A 27002-nucleotide genomic window follows, 5' to 3' on the forward strand; every position below is an offset into this window, starting at 1 on the left:
TTCAGACTGCCCTTGGGATTCATGACAGGGAAAGAAGCCTAAAGTTAGTTCATAAAATTGAGACTGGACCTTCTTGATTGACTTGTCAAATGTTGTTTCCAGGACACTTTAAAAAATGAGACAAATTTTTAACCCTTACAACTTAAAATTTTTGTGCTCTAGGACTCATTTTACACATTAGGCAAATAAAAGGGAAAACCAGCAGGGACTACTAATTAGGACTAACCTGTGTATTTAAATGTGGATATACACATTACTCCTAATATAAAACTTCACATCAAGTTTCGGTAACATAGGGACACACAATACACCATGGCTGGTGTATGCCCAAGTCAGAACTTGAAACCGAAGGCCACTATGCTTGCACTAAAAATAGCCAGTACAGTACAGTGGCTTTCCCATCAGAGGTCACAAGCTTTAAGCCCATGTAACTTGGTGAAATACAAACTAGAGCTGTCCCCGTACAACCTCACTATGCAGCCAAGTAGTTTTAGTCAAAAGCCAAAGGTAAATTACAGGACTTCAGATCATAGGTCAAACCAACCCCAAAACGAATTACATAGGGCACAGCAGGCCAGCCAAGAGGACTATTTCCTTAGCCCCACCTGCATCCTATTAGTGATTTGGAAGCTTCCCAAAACTTTCTAGCTCTCTAACCCACAAACCAGCCCCCTAATGTAAATCCTTCATCTAATTTCTAGCAAAATTGTTTTAACCCCTTCAACTGGATAGTCGGGATACCTTTCTAATCCTTTGCTTCAAGTTCCATGGTTAACCTCAACACAGAACCATAACGAATCTTTGGGAATCTGATCCAAAGACTAAAACAGACTAATGGGTAAACCTGCTTAACAGAACCACGTATTTATACAAATATAAATAAACCATTACTTATGCTAAGGCTGAGACAAGACTGAAAATTCGAGCAGCCTTGTATTGCCTTGCTTTTACCTTCATACTTTCCGTATGTTCAAGGGTTTGCAAAGTACATTGCTGAAGTGACTCATGCCTTTCCTGGCTTAAAGCCAGTAAGGCCTTTACCAGACTTCTATTTGCACACCTTATTAATAGCTTTATAAACTGCAGTCCAAACCTTACACCTCCACCCCAATGTAGAGTTCACTACCCATGAGAACTTCTCCAGAAGTTTACTTGCTCACAATGCATGCACCCTTTCAAGAAACCAGGACTCGTGCATGGTGCCAATTTTAAATAGATTTTATTCTCCAGGACAAGAATTGCATTTCCACTTGTTTACAGTACTGATAAAGTGCAATGTTGTTCACTTCTCTCCCTCCCTCAGCACACATTCAAGTATTCAGAATGCCCAGATTTACACAGTAGCTTATGTTACTTTTAAACTGCTACTGCCTTGGCTACAAATTTGAGTCCTTCAATTTTTGGAAAGCTGTGTGGAATGCTCTTTCTTCTGGTGTGTTTAGTCAACCTCTTCAATGGTGGGTCCAGAAGAAGCACCTCCAGATGGGGCTGCTCCACCCCCTGGGAACCCACCAGGCATGCCTCCTGGCATGCCCCCTGCACTCTGGTACAGCTTAGTGATGATGGGGTTGCAGACCTTCTCCAATTCTTTCTGCTGATGCTCAAATTCTTCCTTCTCAGCAGTCTGGAAGAGAAGCACAATTTCAGAAAGTAGATTCAGAAATGTCCAAGATGGAGGGTGGACACTAATCACCTAAACAAGGTATGGATTGGGGGGAGGAGGGAAAGGTATGTCAAACATCAAGTTTTAGAAGATGGTCACTCAGACATCCAAGGAAGGATCTGTGCCAACACAAGTCGTTTGACTTCTGGTGGAAACTACCAATTGTTTGGGTAATACTATCCATAGCAGCCATTTCTATGAACCGTTTAAGACTTTTAAAGCAAACTAGGAAGCCACTTTGTGCTTTCTGTCCTTGGTATCTCTATAAAAAGCAAGTAATACAAACACTTCTGAAGTCCCTAAATGCATTTATTTAGTGCAGTACAAACACTAACAGTTCAAACCTGACTTTTAAGACAGTTAACAGGCATCCAAATGACAGTTCAATTCCCCAAGACATTGACATACCTGGTTCTTATCCAGCCAGTTGATGATTTCATTACATTTATCAAGGATCTTCTGTTTGTCTTCATCACCAATTTTACCTTGCAGTTTTTCATCCTCTACAGTAGCCTTCATGTTGAAAGCATAAGATTCAAGAGAATTCTTGGAAGACACCTTGTCTCTCTGCTTCTCATCCTCAGCTTTGTACTTCTCAGCCTCCTGGACCATACGCTCAATGTCTTCTTTGCTCAGACGGCCTAGAACCACAAGAAAATATCTTTGCACACTTCCTCACTACCATACTTCATTCACTACTGGTTACTAAAAATCCAGTTGGGGAGAGTAAAAGCAGTGGTCGCTCAGACAGCCAAGGAAGGAACTTATGCCAACATTAGTTTTTCAACTTCTAGTGGAAACTACGAATGGTTTTGCTATCACTTTCATCACAGCAACCACTTTCTGACCATATATAACATGACTTAGCACTAACACCAGGGCTTTCTTATTCTCGAGTTTTACTACAAATTGGATATCCCTTTTTTCAGATGGTACCCACTCAGACCAAAACGTTTGGCCAGCTTTCTCCCCACCAGGACACAACGGCTTACCTTTATCATTGGTGATGGTGATCTTGTTCTCTTTGCCTGTACTCTTATCCACAGCAGAAACATTGAGAATGCCATTTGCATCAATGTCAAATGTTACTTCAATCTGAGGAACACCCCTGGGTGCTGGAGGGATTCCTGTGAGCTCAAATTTGCCAAGCAGGTTGTTATCCTTTGTCATTGCTCTCTCACCTTCATAAACCTTTAGGAAGAATTAGGCTAGTTAGTAGTGCAGTTTATCGTTTGCTAACCCACCACACCCTGTGCAATCATGGGCCTTAATAATTACTTATCATGTGGTGCAAGTGACAGGATGAGACACTTGCACTTACCTGAATAAGCACACCAGGCTGGTTGTCTGAATAGGTGGTAAAGGTCTGTGTCTGCTTGGTGGGGATGGTGGTATTACGTTTGATAAGAACTGTCATGACTCCACCAGCAGTTTCAATTCCAAGGGAAAGAGGAGTGACATCCAACAGCAGCAAATCTTGTACATTCTCAGATTTATCTCCAGACAAAATGGCAGCCTGGACAGCTGAGGAGGGAAAAAAGGGCTTGGTAAAGAAAACATTAAAGACAAAACTTGTTAACAGCATTCCCAGGAGGCCTGTTCGCTCAGACATCCAAGGAAGGTACTTGGCCATCATCAGCAAGCTTCCGGTGGAAACTACGAATGGTTTTGGAACATTCATCATAGCGAACCTGCTTATGTCAAGTTAACTAACTGAAAGTGTAGCAAAGGATATTACCTGCACCATAGGCAACAGCCTCATCAGGATTGATACTCTTGTTGAGTTCCTTGCCATTGAAGAAGTCTTGCAGAAGCTTCTGGATTTTGGGGATGCGAGTAGAACCACCCACCAGGACGATGTCATGAATCTGTGATTTATCTAGCTTGGCATCTCTTAAGGCCTTTTCCACAGGGTCCAGTGTGCCACGGAAAAGGTCAGCATTCAGCTCTTCAAAACGGGCTCGGGTGATTGACGTATAGAAGTCAATGCCTTCATAGAGGGAATCAATCTCGATACTGGCCTGGGTACTAGAGGAGAGGGTACGCTTTGCACGTTCACAAGCAGTGCGCAGACGGCGAACAGCCCTCTTGTTCTCACTGATGTCCTTCTTGTGCTTTCGCTTGAACTCGGCAATGAAATGGTTGACCATTCGGTTGTCAAAGTCCTCCCCACCCAAGTGGGTGTCCCCAGCTGTGGACTTGACCTCAAATATGCCATCTTCAATTGTAAGGATGGAGACATCAAAAGTACCACCTCCAAGGTCAAAGATCAACACATTTCTCTCAGCACCAACCTGTTAATCCAATGACAAGATTAGTCGGGGGGGGAGGAACTAGGGATACGTGACATTAATAGAAATTCACAGAAACTTTTAAATTGTACAGACCTTTTTGTCCAAGCCATAAGCAATAGCAGCAGCAGTTGGCTCATTGATGATTCGGAGCACATTGAGACCAGCAATGGTTCCAGCATCTTTTGTGGCCTGACGTTGGGAGTCGTTGAAATAGGCTGGTACTGTGACTACAGCATTTGTGACAGTCTAGGTATATAAGGTCAAGTTTAGTGTGATCTACATATTTATTCTCTATATCACTACTAAGTTAGCATAATACTGTGAACAGTCAGGACCTTAGGTTGAATAGTGCTTGCCATGGAATTATATGAACTTAATTTCTCACCCATAAAATGAGGATGGCTTTTCAATTTTGTCTGAAATCCTATTCATATTAGCACTACAATGGCCATTTCAACCACCCAGACACAAATACAAATAATTAACACTGTCAAATTTAACCAGCTCGCTCAGACATCCAAGGAAGGTTCTTGCCATCATTAGCAAACTTCTAGTGGAAACTACGAATGGTTTTGGTACCAATATCATCACAGCAAGCCAGCCTCAGAATACCACAATACTAAATAATTAAGAATGGGTTACACACTGAGACTTAGAAAACCTACTACTACATACATATCATCTGTGCTTTTTCTAAGACAGCAGACATGAAATATCTACTTGACTAATTTTACAGGACTTATATACATACTGTTCAATATAATTTTGTCATAATAGCTTATGAGACTGCTAACTCAAACCATAACCAATTTATTAATACTCAAACCTTACCTTCCCAAGGTAAGCTTCAGCAATTTCTTTCATCTTGGTCAAGACCATAGAAGATACTTCTTCTGGATAGAAACTTTTGGTCTCCCCTTTGTACTCCACTTGGACCTTAGGCCTGCCCGCGTCATTCACCACTGTGAAAGGCCAATGCTTCATGTCTGACTGTACAACTGAATCATCAAATCTGCGACCAATCAGACGTTTGGCATCTGAAAAAGATGAGGCCTTTAGTTTTATACATTTTAATACAACTTAACACCCCAATCTAACCTATGCCTATACCTTCGTTTAAACTCAGCAACCTCCATCCAATTATTTCTACTCACACTTTCAGACATCCTACTTTTGCCAGCAAATTCCACTTCTCAGTAATTGCAGTTCCCCTCCCAAAATGTATTAGCCCCCATAGACTTTAGCATTTGTTAATTTTTCAATTAATTTTATCTTCAATAAGGAACACTATATTGCCAATTACTGTTTCTAACTGTAAGGCATTTCCTTCTTTTTGAAACTAGGCAGTGGGTTTGTGCTAGAAAAATATTAAATGAGCTTTGGGCCTTTGCCCAGGAATGGCAAAGGGAACTGAAAACTGAGGGACCACTCTTGGGTTTGGAATCTTCTGGAAGCTTAACACTTTTGCATTGTTTGCCATTTCTCCAGTGTTTTATAACTGGCTGTTACTTACAATAACTGAAATTTTAGCTACTGTGGTTTGATTTCTTACCAAAAACTGTGTTGGTGGGGTTCATTGCAACTTGATTCTTTGCAGCATCACCGATTAAACGTTCTGTGTCAGTGAAGGCAACGTAGCTTGGGGTGGTCCTGTTTCCTTGGTCATTAGCAATGATCTCCACTTTCCCATGTTGGAAGACTCCCACACAGGAATATGTGGTGCCAAGATCAATGCCAACCGCGGGTCCCTTCGACATGGTTGCTGCAATGAAAAAGGTTTAGAAATATCAGTAACGCATCAGCAATCTCCCATTATCAAGCTCCTCCTTTCCAGCTAAAGCCCCCTTGGGGTCTAGATATGTTAACCTTTGACTGGAGCAAGGTTTTGAAAAAATAAATGCTACAACTACATATCGGGAGCAGCCTCACCGCCTCACAGGTAGTAGCTAAATGCCAGAAGGGTCTTGGCTGCGCACATGGCCTGGGCCAGGAAAAGGTTTGGGGCTCCTCCCCACCTCCCCATTTTGAAAAGGAACAAAATGGCCTCTGCTATTTTTGGTTTTTTCTATTAAACTACCAACCACTGGATCTAAGCCAAGTTGCCTACTCCCTTTTACCAGGGAGAATTTCTGATGGAAGCGGTAGGCACAGCAAAACGGAAGCCACGTGATACACCGGAACTACATTACCCGGCACGCACCCCGCCGCAGCTCCTTAACTCTAGCCACGCGGTTTCAGCAGAAAATCTTATTAGGACGTCCCCACCTTGACCCCGTGACGCCCGCAGAGGCTCAGTAACAAGGGCCCCACAAGGCCCAGCGAATCCGCTCGCCCCCTCCCCCACCCGCCCCCGCTTGCAATCCGCTCTATGAGTAGATTCCCCCCCTCATTTCCCTTCTGTTCCCCATGCTCCCCTCTAAACCCCGCCCGCGCTCGACATTGCGGATTTTGCTTTGCATCATTTTAAGATAAAAATTTTTCTTCTTTAATTCTAAAAATAACAAATACGGTTTTGCACCCCAATGTGCCGGTCAGCCAATGCATACCGTCGCCCCAAATCTGCGTCTTCTCACACAAAATGCACAGCAATTAAAAACCCCACCAATTGAAAACCCCACAAGTAATTAAGATGATTTAGTACGAGACGTAAGATAAAGAAAACAAGGCATACTAACAATCAAGGAAAGCCTAGAAATGTTTCTTCAGGCCTTACCTGGGGAGTCGGGGGTCGTACCTGACCGCTAAGCAGAAAGAAGAGCTGCTGCTGCGCTGAGTAGACCCGCTTCCGCCTGCCCCCCAGCCTTTTATACCCCCTCGCCGAACCTTCCAGAAAGGACCCGCCCATACCCGCTGCCCATCTTGGAGCTCTCGTCCAATAGGTGACGACGCCACCGGCTGCGGGGCCAATGAACGGAGCCGTTCCCTTCCCCAGGCCTCGCCCCCTCCTACCTCATCCCGTCCCTCGTAGTCGTGACGCGAATCCCTCCCCGTTCTCGAACCTTCATTCTCGCCCCCGCCGTCCGGGAAAGGAAGGGCGGGGAACAGAAGGGAAGGGAGGGGCGGAGCCTATGAGAACCCGCGCGCGGGAGCCCTCAGAAGGGAGGGGAGGGGAAAATGGGTCCAAGTCTGTCGCTGGGAATCTGAGCATGCGCACTCGGGAATAAAAAGGAAGGGGGAAAAAAAGAGGGTTGGGAGGCAACCGAGGAGACAACCAATCACGCTCCGTACTAGCGCCGAGGGGGGAGGGAAAGCTCTTCTAGGGAAGGGCGGAAGTGGAGAGGGAACAAAATGGTCGCTGCTTAGCTCGGCCTTCACTTCCTGACCGTGAGGTCGAGTTGCGTCTTCCTAGGGCCCTGGGCGTGCCGGGTTCTTTTCTTGGATTGTGAGCCCAGGCGTTGCCAGGGCAGCAGCCTAGGGAAATGGAAGGGTGCGCAGTGCTGGCCTTTCCTCCCCTCCCCCACCACTACACGAGGTGGTATGAAGGCCGCGCCTCCGACCCCCGCCGGGCGCCCTTTTTTCCATGGCCGTAGTGGGGGTGTTGTGGCGTCCTGGAATATCTCTGCTAGACACAAAAGCCCGGGTGCTGGCCAAGGGGTGCTCTCGTACCGGATCCCAGAGTCTCCAGGGCCCCCCCATGTCACAGCTGGAAAGGACCATGGCGATCACCCACCCCACCCCCATCCTTGCGCCAAGGAGGAGATGGGGGAGGGGAGAGAAGGAGAACCACCTCCCGGCGCACAGTAAGCGCTTCATAAATGTAATCCCTACATCGAGTGGATCATTCTAGACCCAAACCCTTTGCACAGACCCCCACCCATCCTCATAATCCCTGAATGTTTTCCTCCTTATGGAGAAAGCTGTGGATTATCCTGGAAAATGACCCGGTCTTCCCCAACAGACCCAGTTCTGCCACTTAAATGGTCTTAAAAGAAAAAAAACCCTCCCATCCGTCCTCCCCTAGCTAGTCGGTTTTTTCTAGTTTTGTAACCGAGGAATCAGCCTCTTAAGAGGACTCCATTTCCACCTAATTCCCCAAGCCACCGGACTGTGGGGCAGCGTGAAAACACGCCAGAAACTGAAAAGGGGCTACACAAAAAATTCAGTGTCGTTGTAGTTATGATTTTCAGAAGGAGAAAAGCAAGCTGAAGCCGGGACTTTGACACGCCACCCCATGCCCCTGTGAGCTTGCTTTTTGCCTCTACTCTGAATAATGCTGCCTGTGCTTCCGTTTTTTCTTTCACTCTGTTCTCCTTCATTCCTTCTCTCGCTGCCAATGTGAGCCTTAAAATGTAGGAAGAAGAATGCAGGTCTAGGATTCAGGAAGCGTAACTACTTAGTAGAAGGAGGTAGACAAAGATTGGAATTTGGATAAAAATCTAAATGTCTGCGGCTCAATTTCATCTGTTAAGGAGGTAATACCAAGCCCTAAGTAGCTTCCTAGCCTGAGTTAACATCATTTTGTGGCAGGACTTTCTTCTGGTGTCTCTAAAATACCCCTTCTCTAGGCACTCTCACCTTTGTTTCACCTTTGTTAAAAAAAAAAACAAACAACTTTCCATTTCTCCTACTTCAACAGCTTGGGATCTAATCCAACCTTTTTGTTTTACAAAGGAATAAAATGAGACCCAAGAATGTTGGGTGACTTGTCCGAGGTCACAGATCAGTAGGCTTGCTTTCTCCACAAAGGGGACCAGAGATCTCAAGTTGCAACTCTTAGGTTACCATTTCTAACATATAAGCCTCCCTTTGCTTCTTTAGAGTGAAAGTATTCAGTGTTTCATAATAAGGTGTAGCAAAGGTGAGCAAGCAGAAGATGAAGCAACACTCCCGTGAGTCCTCAAATGATTTGAAAACAGGACAAGGTCTATAAGGACAATTGTAGAGCCCCTTAGTAAGCAGTCTTGTCCTATAAGCAATAATTGAAGGACACAGAACAGATATGACATCTTTCTAGTTGCTTACAACTGTTGCTAGAACATTGATTGTGTTCTTATTAAGTGTAGTAATCCATAATCCATAGATTTTTTTTTTTTGCTTTTTGGTGAGGCAATCGGGATTAAGTGACTTGCCCAGGGTCACATAGCTAGTGTCATGTGTCTGAGACTGGATTTGAACTCATGTCGTCCTCCTGACTCCAAGGCCAGAGCTCTATCCACTAGATTTGATGATGGTTCAGATGAAAAATGAACTTCTTCTCCCCTGCCTTCTTCACAAAGTTGGCAACTGCATACATTCATTCAGTTTCTGAAAATAAGGCTAGGCACTGAAAAGGCTGAGGGCCTAGGACCATCCCCAAGGGCAAATCAGAAACCAAAATCCATACTATCAATCCTTCCGTTTGTGTTTTTGTATTGATGAACTTGGGTTGAACCTCAAGGGCAGCTTTAACATGGAAAAAGAAACGTCTAAAAGGCAACAGAGTAAAATGTGATGTGGAATGGGCAGGGCCCATGGGCTGATTAAGCAATAAAGAAATTTGGGCTGTGGTTTTAAGGATTATCGAATCAGTATCTGTATTGGATGTGGGGAGGGGGAAGAGGAGAGGAGTATTAGACTGAAAGAAGATCTGTTTTACTCTAGGAATGATTATGGATGGGAGCAATTAACATTAAGCCACATTTCAATTAAGAAAAGTAAGGATAACCTTTCAGCAATTTAAAATGAAGATTAGATCATTTCTGAAAGTAAAGAAAACTAGTTCATGGGAACATTGAGTCAGCAAAGGGTGTGGTTATTTTCTGTTTTTATACCAGGGAAGCTTTCAAAATCCTGCAAGATAGACTATTATGTTGCAATTGTTTCTTTGTGGCCAATGAAAGTTGCATGTCATTTGATCTATCAATCTGGCCCTGAAGATACAAAGGAGAGCCCTCTGCCACCCCATCCTCCCCATACCAAAAATAAATTTTAAATTTGAAAGTTAACCGAATGATTGATGTTTGTATGTGGCCAGATACCTCAGGGAAATACAGTAGCTTATTTGAAATCAGTCATAAAGAATAAATCTCTTTGAAATCATAAATCCTAACATACACCCTCCAAATTAAATCTTTAGTGTTTCATGACCCTTATTAGACTCAATATGTAATTGTTGATCCTAGCCATCATTTCTGTATAGCAGTAAAATGCATTACATACTTTCATCTGATCCACAAAACAACCTTGTGAGGTAGGTAGTGAAAGTATTATTGTCCCCAAACTACAGAAGAAAGTAAAGCTAGGAAGACACAAGTCTTCTGATTTTTTACTTCCATGCTACCAAGATTTTTCCAGGCTAATTATACATTATTCCTTTTCATGAGCCCTGCAGTCCTGCCAAACTTGCCTTTCCTTCCATTTCTCATGTATGATTCACATGCATAGGCATTCCCCCCATGTCTTGAATGTACTTCCTCTTTTACTTTACCCATTAGAAGAATCCTTAGTGTCTTTAAAAGTACAACTCAAGGGGCAGCTAGGTGGCTCTGAGGATAGGGCTCCAGCCTTGGAGTCAGGAGGACCTGAGTTAAAATCTGGCCTCAGACACTTGACACTTAACTAGCTGTGTGACCCTGGGCAAGTCACTTAACCCCAACTGCCTCACCAAAAAAAAAAAAGTACAACTCAAATGTCACCTCCAATTTAAGGCTTCTATTGGTCTCCCCCAACTACTGGGGCCTCCTCTCTCCCCCTTCCCCTGTTACTATTTTTTTTATATATAGAACCCATCCAGGTTAGCTGAGCAAGAAACACTGACACTATGGGAGCATCCTTTCAACTCCTCTCCCTGATTTCTCCCTCCCTCCACCCTTAGCTGTAGCTTGGGCTGTTTCACAGCTATCTGAACATGCAGGCTGCAGGAATAGATTCCACCAGGAGTAGCCTCCCATCTTGCCTTCTACCTTTGTTCAGGCTACTTTACTACTCAGAGGGCTTGGACAGGTTGTACTTAACAACCCCATTCCTTATGATGAGATGGAAGACTATCAGCCCTTTTCATTTACCCTGCCTGTGTATATCCTGGAGTCTCCTAGATGATTCAGTGGATAGTTGGGCCAGGAGTCAGGAAGACCTGAATTCAAATGTGGCCTGAGACACTAGCTCTCGGTAAGTCATTTAACCTCCTTTTCAGTTTCCTCAAATGTAAGAAATGGGGATAATAATGACACCTACCTCCCAAAGTTCTCATGAAATATTGTAAAGTGCCCAGCATGTAGTAAGCACTTAATAAAGTTTTATATGTAACCTAAAGAGTTCTGGGCCTTGTTATCAGTCTCATGGTACACCCTTAGGACTTCTGGACCTTTCCATCTGACCTACAGTTGAATTTTCCTTTTTATGTTGTCTCATTCCCCCCTCTCCACCTTGAGAGTAGGAATTGTCTTGATTTTTCTGTTTGTGCTTGGCCCATAATAAGCTCTTAATAAGTGTTTTTTCATTCATTCATCTAGTTTTTATATACTTAGAAGTGTATGTATAATTTCCTTCTATTGAAATCAAATTCCATAAAGGCAGGTACTGTTTCATTTTTGTCTTTGCATACTTAGCACTTGGCACAGTGCCTGGCCCATAATGGGTACTTTGTAAATGCTTGTTAGTTTGGTAGAAAGAAAGTAAAATATTTGGGAGACTATGGTGCAATCAAAAGATCTTCAAATTGGAGTGACAGAATATGAGTTCAAACCCCAGCTCTACATGTGTGACCTTGAACAAATCATTTAATATCTCTGGACTCCAATTTCCTCATCTGTAAAATGAGGGGATTGGATTAGATGGACCGTACGGTCCCTTCTAGCTCTAGTGCTATCATCCTATGATCCAGTAAAGATAGTTATAACTGTTCAGAGACTAAAAATATTTCATTTCATTATATAAGAAGTACCCCCCAGGGAAATGTGGATAAACTTTGTACTGATATTTTAACTTTCTAACTGCAGTCAAGTTTATCTCTACTACAGAACAGTATACATTATGGAAATTTACAGATAATCCAAAACTTTTTATTTTAGTTGATGGTTCCAACCTCCTCCATGATGTCTTGTCTCTCCTTCTTTGTATATTAAAGGGATTCCACAAATATTGAGGGATTGATTTGGGTAGAGCTGCTCAACTGTAAACTTTATTGATTTCAGTTTCTGTTCTTTTAATTTACTCTTCCCACACTCAAATAGAGGTATTAAAGAGCAATGAAATAGAGATCAGCAAAGAGAGGAAGACAAGTCAGCCTAAATAATTGGAAAAACATTTATAGACAACAAAATGGTTTTCTCAGGTATTTGAAGCAGAGAATAGAAAAGAGAAATTGCCATTTTTAATAGTGATATGTCCTTTGATTTCAGTAAAGTTTTGAGTGGGTGGAATGGAAAGAGTGTGGTGATGAAGGTAGGCTAGAGGCAAAGGTTCTGAGACTTTAGGAAGTTGAGATAGTAGGAGACCATGATATTCAAAGGGAAGAGAGATTATGGTAAAGAAAGAAGCTGTGAGCCATGTACTGAAGTAACTAGAGGAAGTGACCTTGAGAGCTATGGATAATAGGCAATAAACATCTGGACAAGATGAAGTAAATTCTAAAAGAGGCAAAGCGTATGTTGAGTTTGAAAGTGGCAGTGGGGAGCAAGGAGTAAGTTTTTGTTTTGGTTTTTTTGGCTAGGCAGTTGCCTAGGGTCGACAAAGCTAGTAAGTGAAGTGGCTGAGGCCAGATTTGAACTGGGGTCCTCCTGACTCCAGGGCTGGTGTTCTATTCACAGTGCCACCTAGCTGCCCAGCGCAAGGAGTAAATGAACTCATCTAGGACCTTGGAGAGGATGCCAGGATGGTAGCCAGTTTCAGTAAGCAGCAGAGGAGGGAATGAATGAGAGGAAGATATGGATGACAATTTAGCATTAGTTATCAATTTGAAAAATAAATAATATAGGAGGGTTTCAAGAGAACAGAGGAAAATAGGGCTTAGGGCTTAGTTTTTTCTCTCGCCCATCCCTTTGCTTTCACCCCTTTCTCATCTCATACTTTCCAGAGGGATGTGTCAAGGGCAGTTGACACTCTTAGGAATGTAGGACTGAGAGAAGAGTACGATGGCCATGGAACGATGTGGGTGGCGAGAGGAGGGTGTGCCAGACAAATGATGGTGTATGGTGGGTAAGAAGCAGCCCTCCTATGACATGTAGGGCAAACTCCCACCTACTTTTTTGTTTCTGGCTCTGGGACCATCTAACCTCTGAGGTGCCTTCTGGTTCTAAGTTTATGATCCTGTTAGCTTTATCTGGATTTCCCAACAATACCTCAAAACTAGTATGTCCAAAACTAAGTTTACCTTCCCCTCTAAACCTCCTTCTGACTTCTCTCTTTCTATCAGTGGTTCCATGTTGGACACTTTGGGGTTATCTTTGATTCTTCTTCTTCTCTCTCATATCTGTCCCCTCTCTTATCTCATTGCCATCCCCCAAATACAGCCCCTTGTGACTGGACTATGGCAAGAACCTCCTTACTGTTGCCTTCAATTTACCTTTTTCAGGCCACCACCAGACTAATCTCTATGATCTGTCTTCATGTGACTCACTGTTTTGCTTGCAAGTTTTCAGTGGTACCCTATAGCACGTGGCATTCAAGGCCCTCTCTGACCCTTTACTATCCTGCTTTTCCAACCTTATGTTGGTTGCCTTCTTGCCATTTTTTCTCTAGCAACTGAACTGTATTACTGTTCTTTGTGCCTCCCACACATTGGTCTTTCCTAATTCTAGTTATTGTTTATTCTGTTCTTTAAGTCTGCCACATCTACTCCCCCTTTTCTAGTTTATTTCCTACCTACCCTCTAAATCCTTCTTTAATTCACTTACCATCCAGTATCTTTATTATCGTCATCCAGTACTAGATTTTGTCTCAGAGGACCTGTGTTCACATCCTGGATGTACCACCTAGTGACTGTATTGATCTTGGGCAAATCAATTAAACTCTCTGGGCCTCAGTTTCCTTATCTATAAAATGAAGGGGTTGGACTAGATGACCTTCCTCCAAGGTCCCTTCTAAGCCTAAGTCTGTGATCTTGTGTTTATAAGTTGTGCTACTATAAGACAGGGACCATGTCCTGTGGGAGCTGTGTACAGCATTGTGCACATAAGAGTTTAATGTTTTTTGAATGCGCTGTGTTTCTTAATCTAGTGAACAGAGAAAATATTCCATCTATCTACTTTCTCCCAACTTAATAGTAGGTTGTAGAAATTAATCTTTTCATGCTTTGTAAATTCAAAGAATTGTTGTATTGTTTTAGTAATATCCCTCGTCTTTGCTGGACTTCTATAATGTTTAGTGGGGAAAGGAAGCTGAACTCTCTGAAAAACCAATCTTCTGATTTTATTTTGTAAATAAATTGTATTGAGTTCTTGTAGTTTGCAAACACCTGAAAAGTTGGCTAAGGCTAGACTTCCTCCTGCCTTCCCGTGTTTGAAATGCAATTTCGTGCTATGCTACCATTATCATGTTTTTTGTTTTGACAAATTGATCATGTTATTTAGTCAATTTCAATCATGTCTGACTCTTCATGATCCCATTTGGGGTTTTCTTGGCAAAGATACTGAAGTGATTTGCCATTTCCTTCTCCAGCTCATCTTACAGAGAGGAACTGAAGCAAACAGGGTTAAGTGACTTGCCCAGGGTCACCCAGCTAGTAAGTGTCTAAAGCCAGATTTGAACTCAGGAGGATGAGTCTTTCTCACTTCAGGCCTGGCATTCTATCTATTTAAATTTGACCATATTCAAATCTATTTTAATCCTTCTGTTCTTCATTTGAGCCACAGAGCTGATAAACACTTTTCCCAATGCAATTGAACTGCAGACTCTCCTACTGTATCACCTTTATTTTATTAAAAGCTATTGATTCAAAAGAATCAAATAAATATTTGGCTTCCATGTTGCTCAAATACAGTCCCAGACACACTAAATTCTATCAGTTAAGAGAGGAAAAAATTCAGTTTAGCAACAGAAGTGAAAAAAAAATACATACAGCAACTCTACTTCAAAAGTTTATATACAGTGTAACATTGTCTTAAATACATTAATATATAAAATTGTTTGGTCTATAGATTTTATTAAAATGGTTTCTTTCTAAACATTATCAACATTCCATTTGTATCCTTTTTTTGCAAATCAAATAGTCCTTCATGCACAAAGTTTCTTCCAAATTTGGGGGGTTTTTGGTCCTTTGTTAAAGAATCAATGGTTGATGGAATACAGGTTGGAACAGCAATAGATCTGCCTTTATCTTCAGACCTCCCGAGTATCAGGTAAAGCTTCTCTAAATAAATACCCCAGCAGCTTTCCTTTCTAATTCTTACTTCCAGGCAAACAATCTGTATTATGAATGTGTTGTATATTTCCATGGTGAAAAGTTCCAAAATAATTTGAGCATTGGATAGGGATTTTAGTCTTCTGATAACTAGGCTCTTCAAAAGAGCCAAACTTGTTTCTCTTCATCCAAAGAGGACAAACTGATGAAAGCATAGGCAGGAAACTGAGATGGTAAGGAAATCTGGAACACTAATCAAAATTTGAAATAGCAAATTACTGAAGATATAAAGGAGGCCTCCATGGAAATCTGGAAGGCCTGTGAATTCCAATATAACTTTAACTCAGTTGAAGATGTTACTGGACAAGTTCCAAGGCAGATTCCACAGAGTAATGCCTTGCTCCCATATCTCTACTTTTTTTTTTTGCTTTGTTTTATATAGAGCCAATAAGGGTGTAATGCTTGAATATAATATTGTGTGATGAATGGAAAACCAGACTGATGGGACAGTAACCTTGCTAAGTACTTGCTAATCAAACTATTGTCTCCATTAGAATATTTAATACCCAGACCCTCATTTGAGAAGCTATACATATACAGATTTCCATCTTTAGCTTTACCTTTTCTCTCCTAGGATTCTGCCCTTGTGTTCTACTTCACTAATTATTCTCAAGGACACCTCAGAAGACAGTGAAATGTGAGTGGACTGTATGTCTGTTGGGGCAGGGGGGAGGGGGTGTATAGTGTCACCAGCTCTAGAAGGGGAAATTGAATCTACTTAAAAGGAGAGTCATCATGCCATAAGTAGAAGAGATGATTTTTGAAACAATATAGATAAAACTATGAAGTATGAAAGAAATTTGATTTGGTAGCACCCCCCCACCCCAGGCCCACCTCTGCCTTTTATTCACAATTCCTACTGGATTCTTCCCTTTCCCCATTAAGATGCTAACAGATAAGTGGTTAGCTGCCAAGGGCTTAACCTATGAGCTAAGTGAGAGAAAATCAAGCCTGACCAATACTTGGCCAGCCAGTGCTCCCACCACAAAATACTTTCCCAACTTTGGTTTTGTGTTGCACAGTTACCTCTAGCCTCGAGGGCTAGAGGAGCACTGATCTCTGCTGATGGTCTAAGAGTTGGACAGGTGCTCTCTTATTGGCCAAACCACCTGCTTACCACCACCTTCTTGGCCCTGTCTACTTCAGTGGCCAGATACATGCCCCCCCCCTTTATGTTGTATTCTATCCCCCTAGGAACATAAGCTCCTAGAGGGCAGGAATTATCTTTCTTTTTGCTTGTATCTATATTCACCATGCTTAGCCAGTGAAAGAGCATAATAGAAACTAGTTTCCTTCCTCCTCACTCTCCCAAGAAAGGGGAGTACTTAATATTTACCATCAGAAAGACTGTCAAGCCTGGTCTGTAGGATCATTCAAAGCCCAAGAATCCCCAAGGTTTCTAGAGCCACAGCTGTTATGGAAAAAGTAGGAGGCAGAATTCCCCAAGTGGAGACAGAACTTCTTAGAATCTTTTTAGCACTCCTTAGAAACAAATGTGAAAAAGACAGTCCTCTTTCTGTTCATTTGGTATGGAAATGTGAGTTGCTTGTGGTCTCAGGAAGAGAAGACAAGGGTGGTACTTCAGGGGACATCTGTAGCATTCAGAGGCAGCATGGTGTGAAGAGGCAGCATGTGAAGTGGGCACTAAACAAAGAGCTGGAAGAACTGGGTTCAAGTGGTAGGTAGCTATAAATAATTCATTGAGCCCCTCTGAACCTCAGTTTACTAATCTGAAATACAAGGATAAGAATATTTGCACTATTCATGTGTTTGGGAGAGGTGGGGTATATTCCAAACTGTAAAGCACTCTATAAATGTGAATTATCCACTAAGAATCCCTTCTCTCTTGAAGACCACTTTCTTAATACTATTTTAGAACATGTAATGAACATTCTTTTCCTACATAGATCCCCAAAGCAAAAATCCTGGTAGACAGAAAAGAAAGAAAAGGCAAGATTGCCCTACATGTATGTTCTTGATTTTCTCAGAAATCCCCTGAGCAAAACACTAATACCTTTAGCAAGTCCCTGGAGAAGTTTTCAGTTTGTTTGTTTGTTTACAGAACTTTGCCATTAAGTAGGAGGATTCCAGGCAAGTGGAATATAGAAAGAATCCTTTGCTTCATATTTTTCTTGGACCTCTTCAATTCCCCCTTAAAACTGAGGAGCAAGCCTTCCCACAAGTGAACTAAAACCAGGATGAGAGTCAGGGTTCTGTGTTTCAGTGTTCTCAGAAGTGGTGAACCAACTAGACTGGGCAGGTAAGTGAACATCTGAATAATCCACATCTTTGTGGGCCCTGCTTGCATATTTGCATAAACGTAGTAACTCAACAGGTGTCTGTACAGGTGCATAGGAAATCATGAGCAAAACCCTATTTCTTATTGGAAATAGTAAATCAGAGCAGTGATGCCAAATAGACTCTAGCATGCTCATCCCTCTCCAGGTATCCTGGCTAAGAGATAGGTAGGAATGAGCTTCTCCTGCCCATTCCAGTCTTAAATCATAATGAAATGCCTCTTTGTAGATTACTTAGTTCACATATCATCCTTATTTGGTGCCCTGTTGAAACAAAGAACTCAGATGGGCACGTCCTTTGCAATGTTTGTAGTCATCTCAATGACCTCTCTCCCTGTCCTGAAGGGATTGGGTGGCTGGTGACTGAGGTCCAAGTAACCAGGAGTATCCCAAGACTCTGATCATCAGGAAAGTATATGGGAGGAGGGTCCATCTCAACTCAGACAGTTTGGAAGGCTCTGCTCTGATTGGGGACTGTGCTGGGTATGGTCCCTGCTTTGGATAGGGTGGCATGATGGACTTTCTTTGGCTCTGGGCCTCTTGCTTCTGACCCCACCAAGCTGTAGGGGTGGGAGGCTGCCCCTGGCTGGGCTGCAGCCTCGCTGGATAGTGTCCTCTGACTTCGGGAGGCACTATTGGCTGTGGAGCGGGTGGAGGAAGAGCCAGAATGGGAACTCCTGGAACCCGAGGATGAGGAGCCAGGTTTCACAAGTCGAGCTTTAGGTGCCTCAGCATCTTCTCTGCAGACAGAAATAAGAGGGGATTAAAATTCAGGAGAGAAAGCCTGAGTCTAAGTGCAGAGATGCTCTTCTCAAATCAAATCACCATGCATTTATTAAGCATTTACTTTCTGCCTGACACTATGCTAAGTGCTGGAGATACCAATAAAAGCCAAAGTAAAAAGAACAAACCAGTCCCTGTTCTCAAGGGGCTCACAGTCTAATGGCTCACATACAAACAGCTATGTACAAACAAGATATAAACAGAATAAATTGGAAATAAATCTCAGAGGGAGTCACTAGCATTAAGAGGGGTCAGGAAAGGCTTTTTGTAGAAGGTGGGAATTTAGCTAGGAGGAAGGAAGCCAGGAGGCAGAGATGAGGAGGCAGAGAATTCCAGGCATTTGAGACAACCAGTGGAAATGCCCAGTCAGAAGGTGGAATGTCCCGTTTAAGAAACAGTAAGAGGCCCTATCACTGGATCTGATTCATGGTATCTAGAGGGGAGTCAGGTATCTCAAGACTAGAAAGGTTATGGGCCAGGTTATGAAGGGCTTTAAAATGCCAAACAAAGGATATTCTATTTGATTGTGGAGATAAAGGGAGCCACTGGAGTTTATTTAATAGGTGGAGGTGACATGATCAGACAAGCATTTTAGGAAGATCTATGTGACAGGTTAGTAGAGAACAGAGGAGTGGGAAAGACCTACCCCAAAGACATTATGTGATGAGGGCAAGAATCTGGGTAGTGACAGCATGCAGAAAAGAGAAAGGAATGTATGAGAAAGATATTCTCAAGTGACTGCTTTCTGCTGAGGGGTGTTGGTTGTGGGCTTACCCCTAAAAAGGGTTACAGGAATATGTGGGGGCATTGTGCATTAAGGTAAGAGAGAAGGTGTTAGTGAGGTTAGAGGGGAAATTTTCTATCAATGTGTTGAGGAGTCTGTTGACAGGAGGATGCCTGCATGTTTATGTGTGTGTATCTATTGGGAGAATGGAAAGAGATCAAGAGATCTAATAGGAAATGTTGATAAACACATAGGAAAACAGAGAAAAAGCCTAAGAAAGGTAATACAGAAGCAAGGTCACATTTCTGTATGGAGCTTTAAATGGGACTGGATAGGTTCTTTTAAGTGCACTGTGTAAGTTTCCTTTGAACAGAGGTAGAAGATTATGATAGGAAAAGGAATTAAGTCTTATGCTGTTTTGCCTCAGAGAGCAGAATGGATAATACAATGATCCAGATGAGAGGGCCTGAACCAGTTTTGTGGCAAAGTGAATATTGAGAACAGAACATATTTAAGAGATGTTAGGGAAGGAGAATAAACCAGACTTGGAGCAACTGATTGGATGTGGGGGTTAAGGCAGTGGAAAGAGTCAAGGATAACCCTGAGGTAATAAGCCTAGGTGATTGGCAGGCCTTTCTTCTTTTTCACCTTTTTTAAACAGAAAAAGAATCAAAACATCTAGCAAAGGTTTGGGAATTTTTTTTTACCTGATTTCATTGGGTCTCTCTTCTTCTTCATATCTTTTCTTGTCTTTTCTTCGGATGAGCAACCATATCAAGAGGAAAATCAGTAGGGCTCCAGCCACCATGCCCGTCACTGCACCCGCAATCATGCCAATGCTTTGTACATCTGTTTCCTCAGAAAGCAGAATCAGAACTGGACATGAGCTGAGAAAACCAGATACTTAGAAAACACCAACCTCAGATTGGGTTATGGAGTGCTTCGCTTTTGATTATAAAACAACTACCACCATTCTTTTCTGGGGTGAGTCACTACCATTTTCTATGTTTTTGCAATCAAGATCATTAAAAAACTGAGCTTTGGAGCAAGTGTTCTAGGGATTGGTAAATTAATAACCTTCTGCTTATATCCTTTTCCTTTCTGGTTCTCTTTCTTCTCTCTCCTTCCCCCTATAATAAAAATGAATTAAAATGGAGTCCTTGGCTTAGACTCAGGGTGAGATTTAGCCACAGGAACTTAGAAGTAGGATTCAGGCAGGGCTAGGAGCTCACTTAACTGCTTGGTATTTCTCTTCCCCAATTTATACTCAGAGCCTCTAAATTTCTACATCTAGCCTAACAACAACAACTATAATAATAATAAATAGTCATGATAGTTCATGTTTACACTGTATTCTTTAGTTTATGAAGTACTTTATTCACAACAACTTGAGAGGGGCTGAAGGAATTGAGGGGATTGAAACAGCAAGTGTTAGTGGAAATTGGGTGAACCCTACTGACTTCATCTTATGACTCAATTCTGGAGCTAGCTCAGTTCCCTTTTATCCAATTATGGGTCTAACCCAATTTTTTTTTTAATGTGAGGCAATTGGGGTTAAGTGACTTGCCCAGAGTCACAAGCTAGTGAGTGTTATATATCTGAGGTCGTATTTGAACTCAGGTCCTCCTGACTCCAGGGCCAATGCTCTGTGCCACCTAGCTGCCCCCCAGATTTTGTCTTGTGAGAAAAGCTTATTCAATTGTGAGAATTGGGAAAAAACCTTATTGTGTCGTTTGAACCTAGCCCTTCCTGTCTGGAAAACTGAATCCCCTCTACTTGCTGTTTAGAGACCTTTAACTAAGGACCAGAAACTTAGATCCAAAGACTGATGGAAGAAATTTTCACAGTTGTATATTTCAAGCAACCCATATGTCTTATCTGAAAACCAGACCCAAAATGATCAATCAGTTATTGTTTCCATGTTCCTTTGCTTACAGATACTTGGGAGGAGTGAGACACCGCCTTTCCTGATTTCAGGGAATTGCACACCTGTTCACTCTCCTCCTCCCAACTTGGAAAGTCCCTTTCTTCCAGTTAGAAATCAGATTACCTGATGTTGTGTTGTTTCCTTTTAATTAGTTGGTCTTATTTGATTAATTGCTTTTAATGTGTAAGAATCTGTGTCCCCCTCTGTTCTGGGTTCAGGCCTAAGGTAAGAAGATCTGGGCCCTGTTTGTTGAACAATTGCCATGCATTGCTTAATAAATCAATATGCTTGAACTATCAAACCTTTGTTTCCTCAGTCTTTTCATCTTTCACCTGCCATAAGGGGTAGATAGTTTGAGATTTATTATTCCCATTTTATAGATGTGAGAGCAGAAACTTAGAGAGGTAAAGGCAGATTACATCTATTAAACTGTTTGGGTTTGGAGGCTCCCTCAACCAAGAATTTCACCCTACTTCTGAAATGCCTGGAGCTTCTATTAAGGCCATCAGTTATCCATATGTCCTCAAATGGTTTATCTCAAGGTTTACTGTAGTAGTTAGAATCCCTATGTCCATGGAGTCATCATATATACTCTGATATCCCTTTTAAAAAATACCAGCAATCAATTGCTCTTACAAGGCTCACACTGGAAGACCTTCAGATCATGAGGCTAACAAACTGCTTACTATATCAAGCAGACCCTGAGAGTCCCCTACATGGTTAGAGTTTGGACTTCCTGTTAGAAAGTCTAAAGCTGACAAACTGACTATGGCAAATTATTAAAAAGGCACATCCAGAACTGTATCTTTAGGGACACTGTGTGTTTGTGTGTTATAATTTATGATTTTTAAACAATTAACAAGTATTTTTTTCTTTTCCTTCTATTTCCTTCCTTCTGCCCAAAAATCTGCCCCCCCAGCAATAAATAAGGATGTCTTTGTAAAACAAACAAACAAAAAAACCCCTCTTTTATTCTTGTCCTGAATGAGTAGTGGTATAGGCCAGCCATAAATAAATAAATGAATGAATGAATGGATGAATGAATAAATAAATAAGGAATGTTAATTTTCTTTGGCTCCCTGTGGCCCTCCTGGGGAAGGGTAGACAGGCTACTAAATACATTTGATGGATTGGCAAATTCTTCACCCTTGTTTGCAAGTCCACTCCCAGGCTCAGGTAGAATAAATCTTCCCTAGTCACCTGGGAAATTATGAAATCATTCTAGGAAATAGAGCTTTGATCTTGACCTTGTTAATGCTCAGATTTTCTGTCCCTGAAACATAGTACTTGCTGCAAGGAAACTCAAGAGAGCAAGACTCCCTGCTTCCGCTGCTGCCTTCCCACACTTCCATTGCTTCCGCTGCCCTCCCATACTCACACTGCACAGTCACTCGAACCACACAGCTTTCTTTCCCCGCCTCATTGCCGGCTGTGCATTGATACAGTCCAGAGGAAGATAAAGTGAGATTCTGCAGCAACACACGCCCAGGGTTTTCATAGTCTTAACACAAAACAGAAAGACAATTTAAAGTTCTTTCTAGGCAGGCTCATGGCTACCTAAATTTGCACTTTAAGCACTGTGGGCATATTAATAATTAATAAATACAAGTTGATTGAATCATCAATAAAATTCACTACTAACCAATGAGGAGAAACTGGGGGGTATTTTTATTTTGGGTACCTTCCTAAAATTAACAAGGGATAGTGTGCTTCTAGAGAATACCAAGTAAGACAAAATAAGAATGACTTGGATTGCTCTATCCTTTCAATAAAAGTAATTTGAATTTACAGAGTTTTATTGTTTGCAAGGTTAGTTCCTCATAACAACCTAAGAAAGTAGGATTATTATCGACATTTCAGTATTCCTATCATAAGGCAGCTAGGTGGGGGAGTGGATACAGTGCTGGACTGGGAGGCAGGAAGAGTGGAGTTCAAATCTTGCCCAGGACACTTAATAGTTTTGTGACTGTAGGCATGTCACAACATACCTTCTGTACCAGTTTCTTCATCCAAAAAATGGGGATAACAATAGCACCTACCTTACAAAGTTGTATGTAACATACATAAAGTGCTTCGCAAACCTTAAAATTGTACATAAATGGTAGATTATTATTATATTATTATATATTATATTATTATAGGTAAATATTAGAGAGGTTATGCTACTGACCCCAAATCATACAGATAGTTCATAGCAGAGCTGGGATTTGAACCCAGATCTTCTGGCAACAAGTCCAGGGCTCTTTCCACTGTCCTCTGAATATAACATACCACTTTCATGAAGAAGAGAGGGATGAGCTATTATGTGTCCATTTTATAGATGGAGTAATGGACTTCCTGAAACTTGCTCAAGTCATATAGTAAATTGCTGGTAAATACAGATTTAGAATTCAGTTTGTTTGACTCTGAATCCTACACTCAATCTGCTAGTTTGATGGGAAAGTAGAAAGATGACTTACCAACCCGTGATTTCGGGGGCAGGTGTTCATCTTCTCCCTCCTTTTCCTTGATGCGCTGCCAGTGGTACACAATAGGCTTTGTGCCTGAAGATGACTCACACTGCAAGGTCAGGTCCCCTCCCTCAGTCAGCACTCCTTCTAGCTCACATTTAGGTTTCGATGGTTTCACTAGCATCATAAGAACAAGCATCATACAGTTAGCCACCAAAGATCCCAAAGGGTAAGACTCTGGGATGATGATTAGTCAGTCTGGCATGGAACCCAGCCGTGCTGTATAACTCCCATGATGTGGCTTTCCCTCTCCTGCTCTCCCTGTGTATCATGGTACCCTATTTCCCCTCTTTCATAGTAGAGACAGCCCCTCCATTTTTCCCTCCTCAAAGCCTAGAAATAATTTTAGAAGAGATGTTGCCAGACATTTAATAATACCGTGAGTGTAGGTTTAATCACTGAAAATGAGCCAGTTTAGATAAAACTAGTTTTCTCTATAAGGTGAGTTAGCTCAGCTGGTTATAGGGCAATTAAATCAATAAACATTAATTAAACACCTACTTTGTGGCAGCTAGATTGTGTAGTGGACAGAGTGCCTGGACTAGAGTGCCTGGCCTGGAGTCAGGAAGAATAATATTCCAGAGTTCAAATCTGGCCTCTGACACCAGCTGTGTGACCCTAGGCAAGTCACTTAACCCTATTTGCTTCAGTTTCCTCATCTGTAAAATGAACTGGAGAAGGAAATGGCAAACTACTCCAGTATCTTTGCCGTGAAAACCCTAAATGGGGTCATGAAGAGTCAGACATGACTGAAATTACAGAACAACACTGCTCCATGGTTGTGTCTACCTCACCTCATTAGCTGTTCAGTCATATTAAGCTAATGAGGTGAGGTAGACTCGAAGTAGATAGAGCAAGCAGGATGCAGGATGTGACCAGCCAGAAAAGTGATCAAAGAAGACTGCACTGAAGCCCCTCACTATGGATTTATCTGTGTGCTTTCACAAAGCATCCCCAATTCCAGAACAACTTTTCCCCTCCCCTCTCCTATTCTCTTTGCTTATCTGTATGTTAAAGGCACCCCCGGACTACCTGATATCCCAGGCATTTCGGAGCCATGCTTGCTCCTCCCATTCTCTTGTCCCTTTCCCCCATTCCATAAAATTGTATTTAACCCAGACACCTAACCCCCAAAATCACGTTTGTCTCCTATGGGAAGCAGGGCTACACTGTCTCCCTTATGGGAGCAGGTCTGCTTGGGTGCATCACTCCAATAAACACCTTTCTTTACATTGGAGACTGCCCAAGTGAATTCCCTCAGACACTAGAACCCACCTGCTGTTCCTTATCATTTCAGGTGGCACCCCAACATTTTGGGGTGCCCCTGAACTCATCACAATGACGAAAATGTGCCAGGAACTACATTAAATGCTGAGGATACAGAAAGAGCCAAAAGACAAGTCCCTGCTCCTCTAGGAAATAACAATCTAATAATGCTAAGATTTAGAATGACAATTAAGAATAAAGAAATGATGAACTCTTGGTCTGGGAAGAAGAGCACGTGATAGAGGCAAGCAAAAACATATTTGCCTCTACTCTTGCAAATCCAATAAAAAAAAGAGTAAAGACAAAGCAGATTGTGAAGAGGAGAAAACTGCCTATTACAATGAGAATACTAGCAATAGACATGCTTGGTAAGAGGAGAGAAACTGATGAAAGTAGCCAACAATAAAACCCATGGAGTCAGATGTCTGTCTGTCTATTGATCGATCTATCTATCTATCTATCTATCTCCCTATCTACACACACACACACACACACACACACACACACGGCATGCACAAACAAAACACAAAATATGCACACATAAACAAAATATAGGTAACAAGCCAGGTGAACCAGAATGCCTAAAATAAAAGAGGCAAATTTGATTTTATAGGTATCACTGACACTTGGTCAGGGGGTATCTTTGACTGGAATAAAGCTTTGAAAGGGAAAAGCTTATTCAAAAGGATATGGTGATGTAAAGTAATCCAAGAACCAGAAGTCTAGTAGGGAGAATTTTGTCGAAGATGAATGAAGCAAGAAATAGTATTCATATTTGTCACTGGAATAAGTAAACAACAGGCCACTTGGTGAAATGGATATATATGGAGAAAATAAATGAAGAGTTTGGAAAACATAACATTATCCTGGCACAAGGGCACAATTTGGAAATCATTGAAGACTTCATTCATCTAGATATCTGTTAACTAACTAAATAAATTCTGCCAAAAGTAGAGTAGCTAGTTACTTCTTGTTGTTCAGTTCAGTCTGACTCTTTTGACGCCATTTGGAATTTTCTTGGCAAAGATACTGAAGTAGTATGCCATTTCCTTCTCCAGCTCATTTTACAGATGAGAAAACTGAGGCAAACAGGGTGAAGTGATTTGCCCAGGGTCACACAGCTAGTAAGTGTCTGAGGCCAGATTTGAACTCAGGAAGATGAGTCTTCCTTACTCCACAGAGTATACTTCCATTCATCAAAGGATAGAAGATTTGACAAAACGCCTTAGGGCTACAGACAAGATGGATGAGGAGAGAATCCTGATAAATCCAATTCTGACTAAACAATTTCTTCATTTTCTACACATAGCAGAAGAACATATATTTGAAAAGTGTATGGGTGGGATTGTTAAACCAACCTCTTTTTAATCTACAGTGCATTTGCGTCCACTTAAAGAATAGATAAGATATTGACCTATATATAATAATATGTAACATATATTAATATATTGATATAATTAATAATATATAATATAATAATAATAAATAATGTTTTCCCTTTCAAAGTTTTATTCCAGTCAAAGTTCCCCTGTAAGTCTCAGGGATGCCTATGAGATCATATCTGCCTGTTTTGTTTTAGGCACTCTAGCCTAATAAATTAATAGACACGCTGGGCAGTACTAAGGTAAGACTCCTCCCCTGTAAATGGGTGAATAGCTGAAAGGAAAGAGTTAGCTCTTCCTCTCCTCATCCATCTACTGAGGCCAATACTGAATCAAGCACGATATAAGATTAGGGAAGGCACCCTATTCAAATGTGCACATAGAAAATATGTATTTCCTTGGGCAGCGATGGACTAGAAGAATTGTAGGGTTTAATTTTACAGATGAAATGTGGTTCCTGACTTTGCCACTAGGTTAACTGACCATATCGGAAATCACACTTGTTTGCCATTTCCTTCTCTGTAAAATGAGGGGTTGGACTAGGTGACCTCTAAGGTCTCCCCCACCCCTCAATTTCAACACTATGACTGAAAATCGGCCAGTCTGTCATAAAGCATTTATTAAGTACTTACTATGTACCAGGGATTGTGCTAAGCACTGTGATATGAGGAGAGGCAAAGCATAGTCCCTGCACTGGGGCTAGGAGATCACAATCTAAGGAATCCTGCAAGGTAATAGATAGAATGCTGGACTGACAGGCAATCAGAAGACCTGGCTTGGAATCTCTGTTCAGACTCTAGCTGTGTGAGTCTGGGCAAGCTCTCTGAGCTTCAATTTCC

The 27002-nt window shown here is 41.8% G+C and overlaps 2 protein-coding genes and 2 non-coding genes across 5 annotated transcripts in view; all 4 read right to left on the bottom strand.

The window, feature by feature from the left end:
* Positions 1-1200: 1200 nt before the first annotated feature.
* HSPA8 (heat shock protein family A (Hsp70) member 8) lies at positions 1201-6776 on the bottom strand. The gene is made up of 9 exons (XM_020984884.2): positions 6671-6776; positions 5510-5719; positions 4789-4994; positions 4051-4203; positions 3402-3957; positions 2985-3187; positions 2656-2854; positions 2072-2304; positions 1201-1624 (listed from the first exon to the last, which is right to left on the bottom strand). The coding sequence occupies exons 2-9, from the start codon at positions 5712-5714 to the stop codon at positions 1439-1441; spliced, it is 1941 nt and encodes a 646-aa protein (XP_020840543.1). The 5' UTR covers positions 5715-5719; positions 6671-6776; the 3' UTR covers positions 1201-1438.
* LOC144454723 (small nucleolar RNA SNORD14) lies at positions 3264-3352 on the bottom strand. The gene has a single exon (XR_013483225.1). It is a non-coding gene; the product is annotated as a small nucleolar RNA SNORD14 (small nucleolar RNA).
* LOC144454724 (small nucleolar RNA SNORD14) lies at positions 4463-4553 on the bottom strand. The gene has a single exon (XR_013483226.1). It is a non-coding gene; the product is annotated as a small nucleolar RNA SNORD14 (small nucleolar RNA).
* A 7995-nt stretch (positions 6777-14771) lies between the features above and the next one.
* CLMP (CXADR like cell adhesion molecule) overlaps positions 14772-27002 on the bottom strand; it is a 123757-nt gene continuing 111526 nt past the window's right edge. For both annotated transcript variants that reach the window (XM_020984886.2, XM_020984885.2), the window contains 4 exons: positions 23465-23632; positions 22384-22506; positions 19786-19927; positions 14772-18311 (listed from right to left, as the gene is read on the bottom strand). In XM_020984886.2, coding sequence (XP_020840545.1) covers positions 18011-18311; positions 19786-19927; positions 22384-22506; positions 23465-23632 — 734 coding nt within the window. In that variant the 3' untranslated portion in view covers positions 14772-18010. The remainder of the gene's footprint in view (positions 18312-19785; positions 19928-22383; positions 22507-23464; positions 23633-27002) is intronic.

This window comes from Phascolarctos cinereus, unplaced genomic scaffold, assembly GCF_003287225.1.
Source record: "Phascolarctos cinereus isolate Bilbo 61053 unplaced genomic scaffold, phaCin_HiC Scaffold_726;HRSCAF=1367, whole genome shotgun sequence".
NCBI classification, from domain to species: domain Eukaryota; kingdom Metazoa; phylum Chordata; class Mammalia; order Diprotodontia; family Phascolarctidae; genus Phascolarctos; species Phascolarctos cinereus.

Coding starts and splice junctions, on each gene's coding strand:
- HSPA8 (XM_020984884.2), bottom strand. CDS start 5,714: ATGTCGAAGGGACCCGCGGTTGGCATTGATCTTGGCACCACATATTCC. Junction 4,995..5,509: donor CCCCACCAACACAGTTTTTG/GTAAGAAATCAA, acceptor CATCTTTTTCAG/ATGCCAAACGTCTGATTGGT. Junction 2,305..2,655: donor CACCATCACCAATGATAAAG/GTAAGCCGTTGT, acceptor TTGTGGTTCTAG/GCCGTCTGAGCAAAGAAGAC.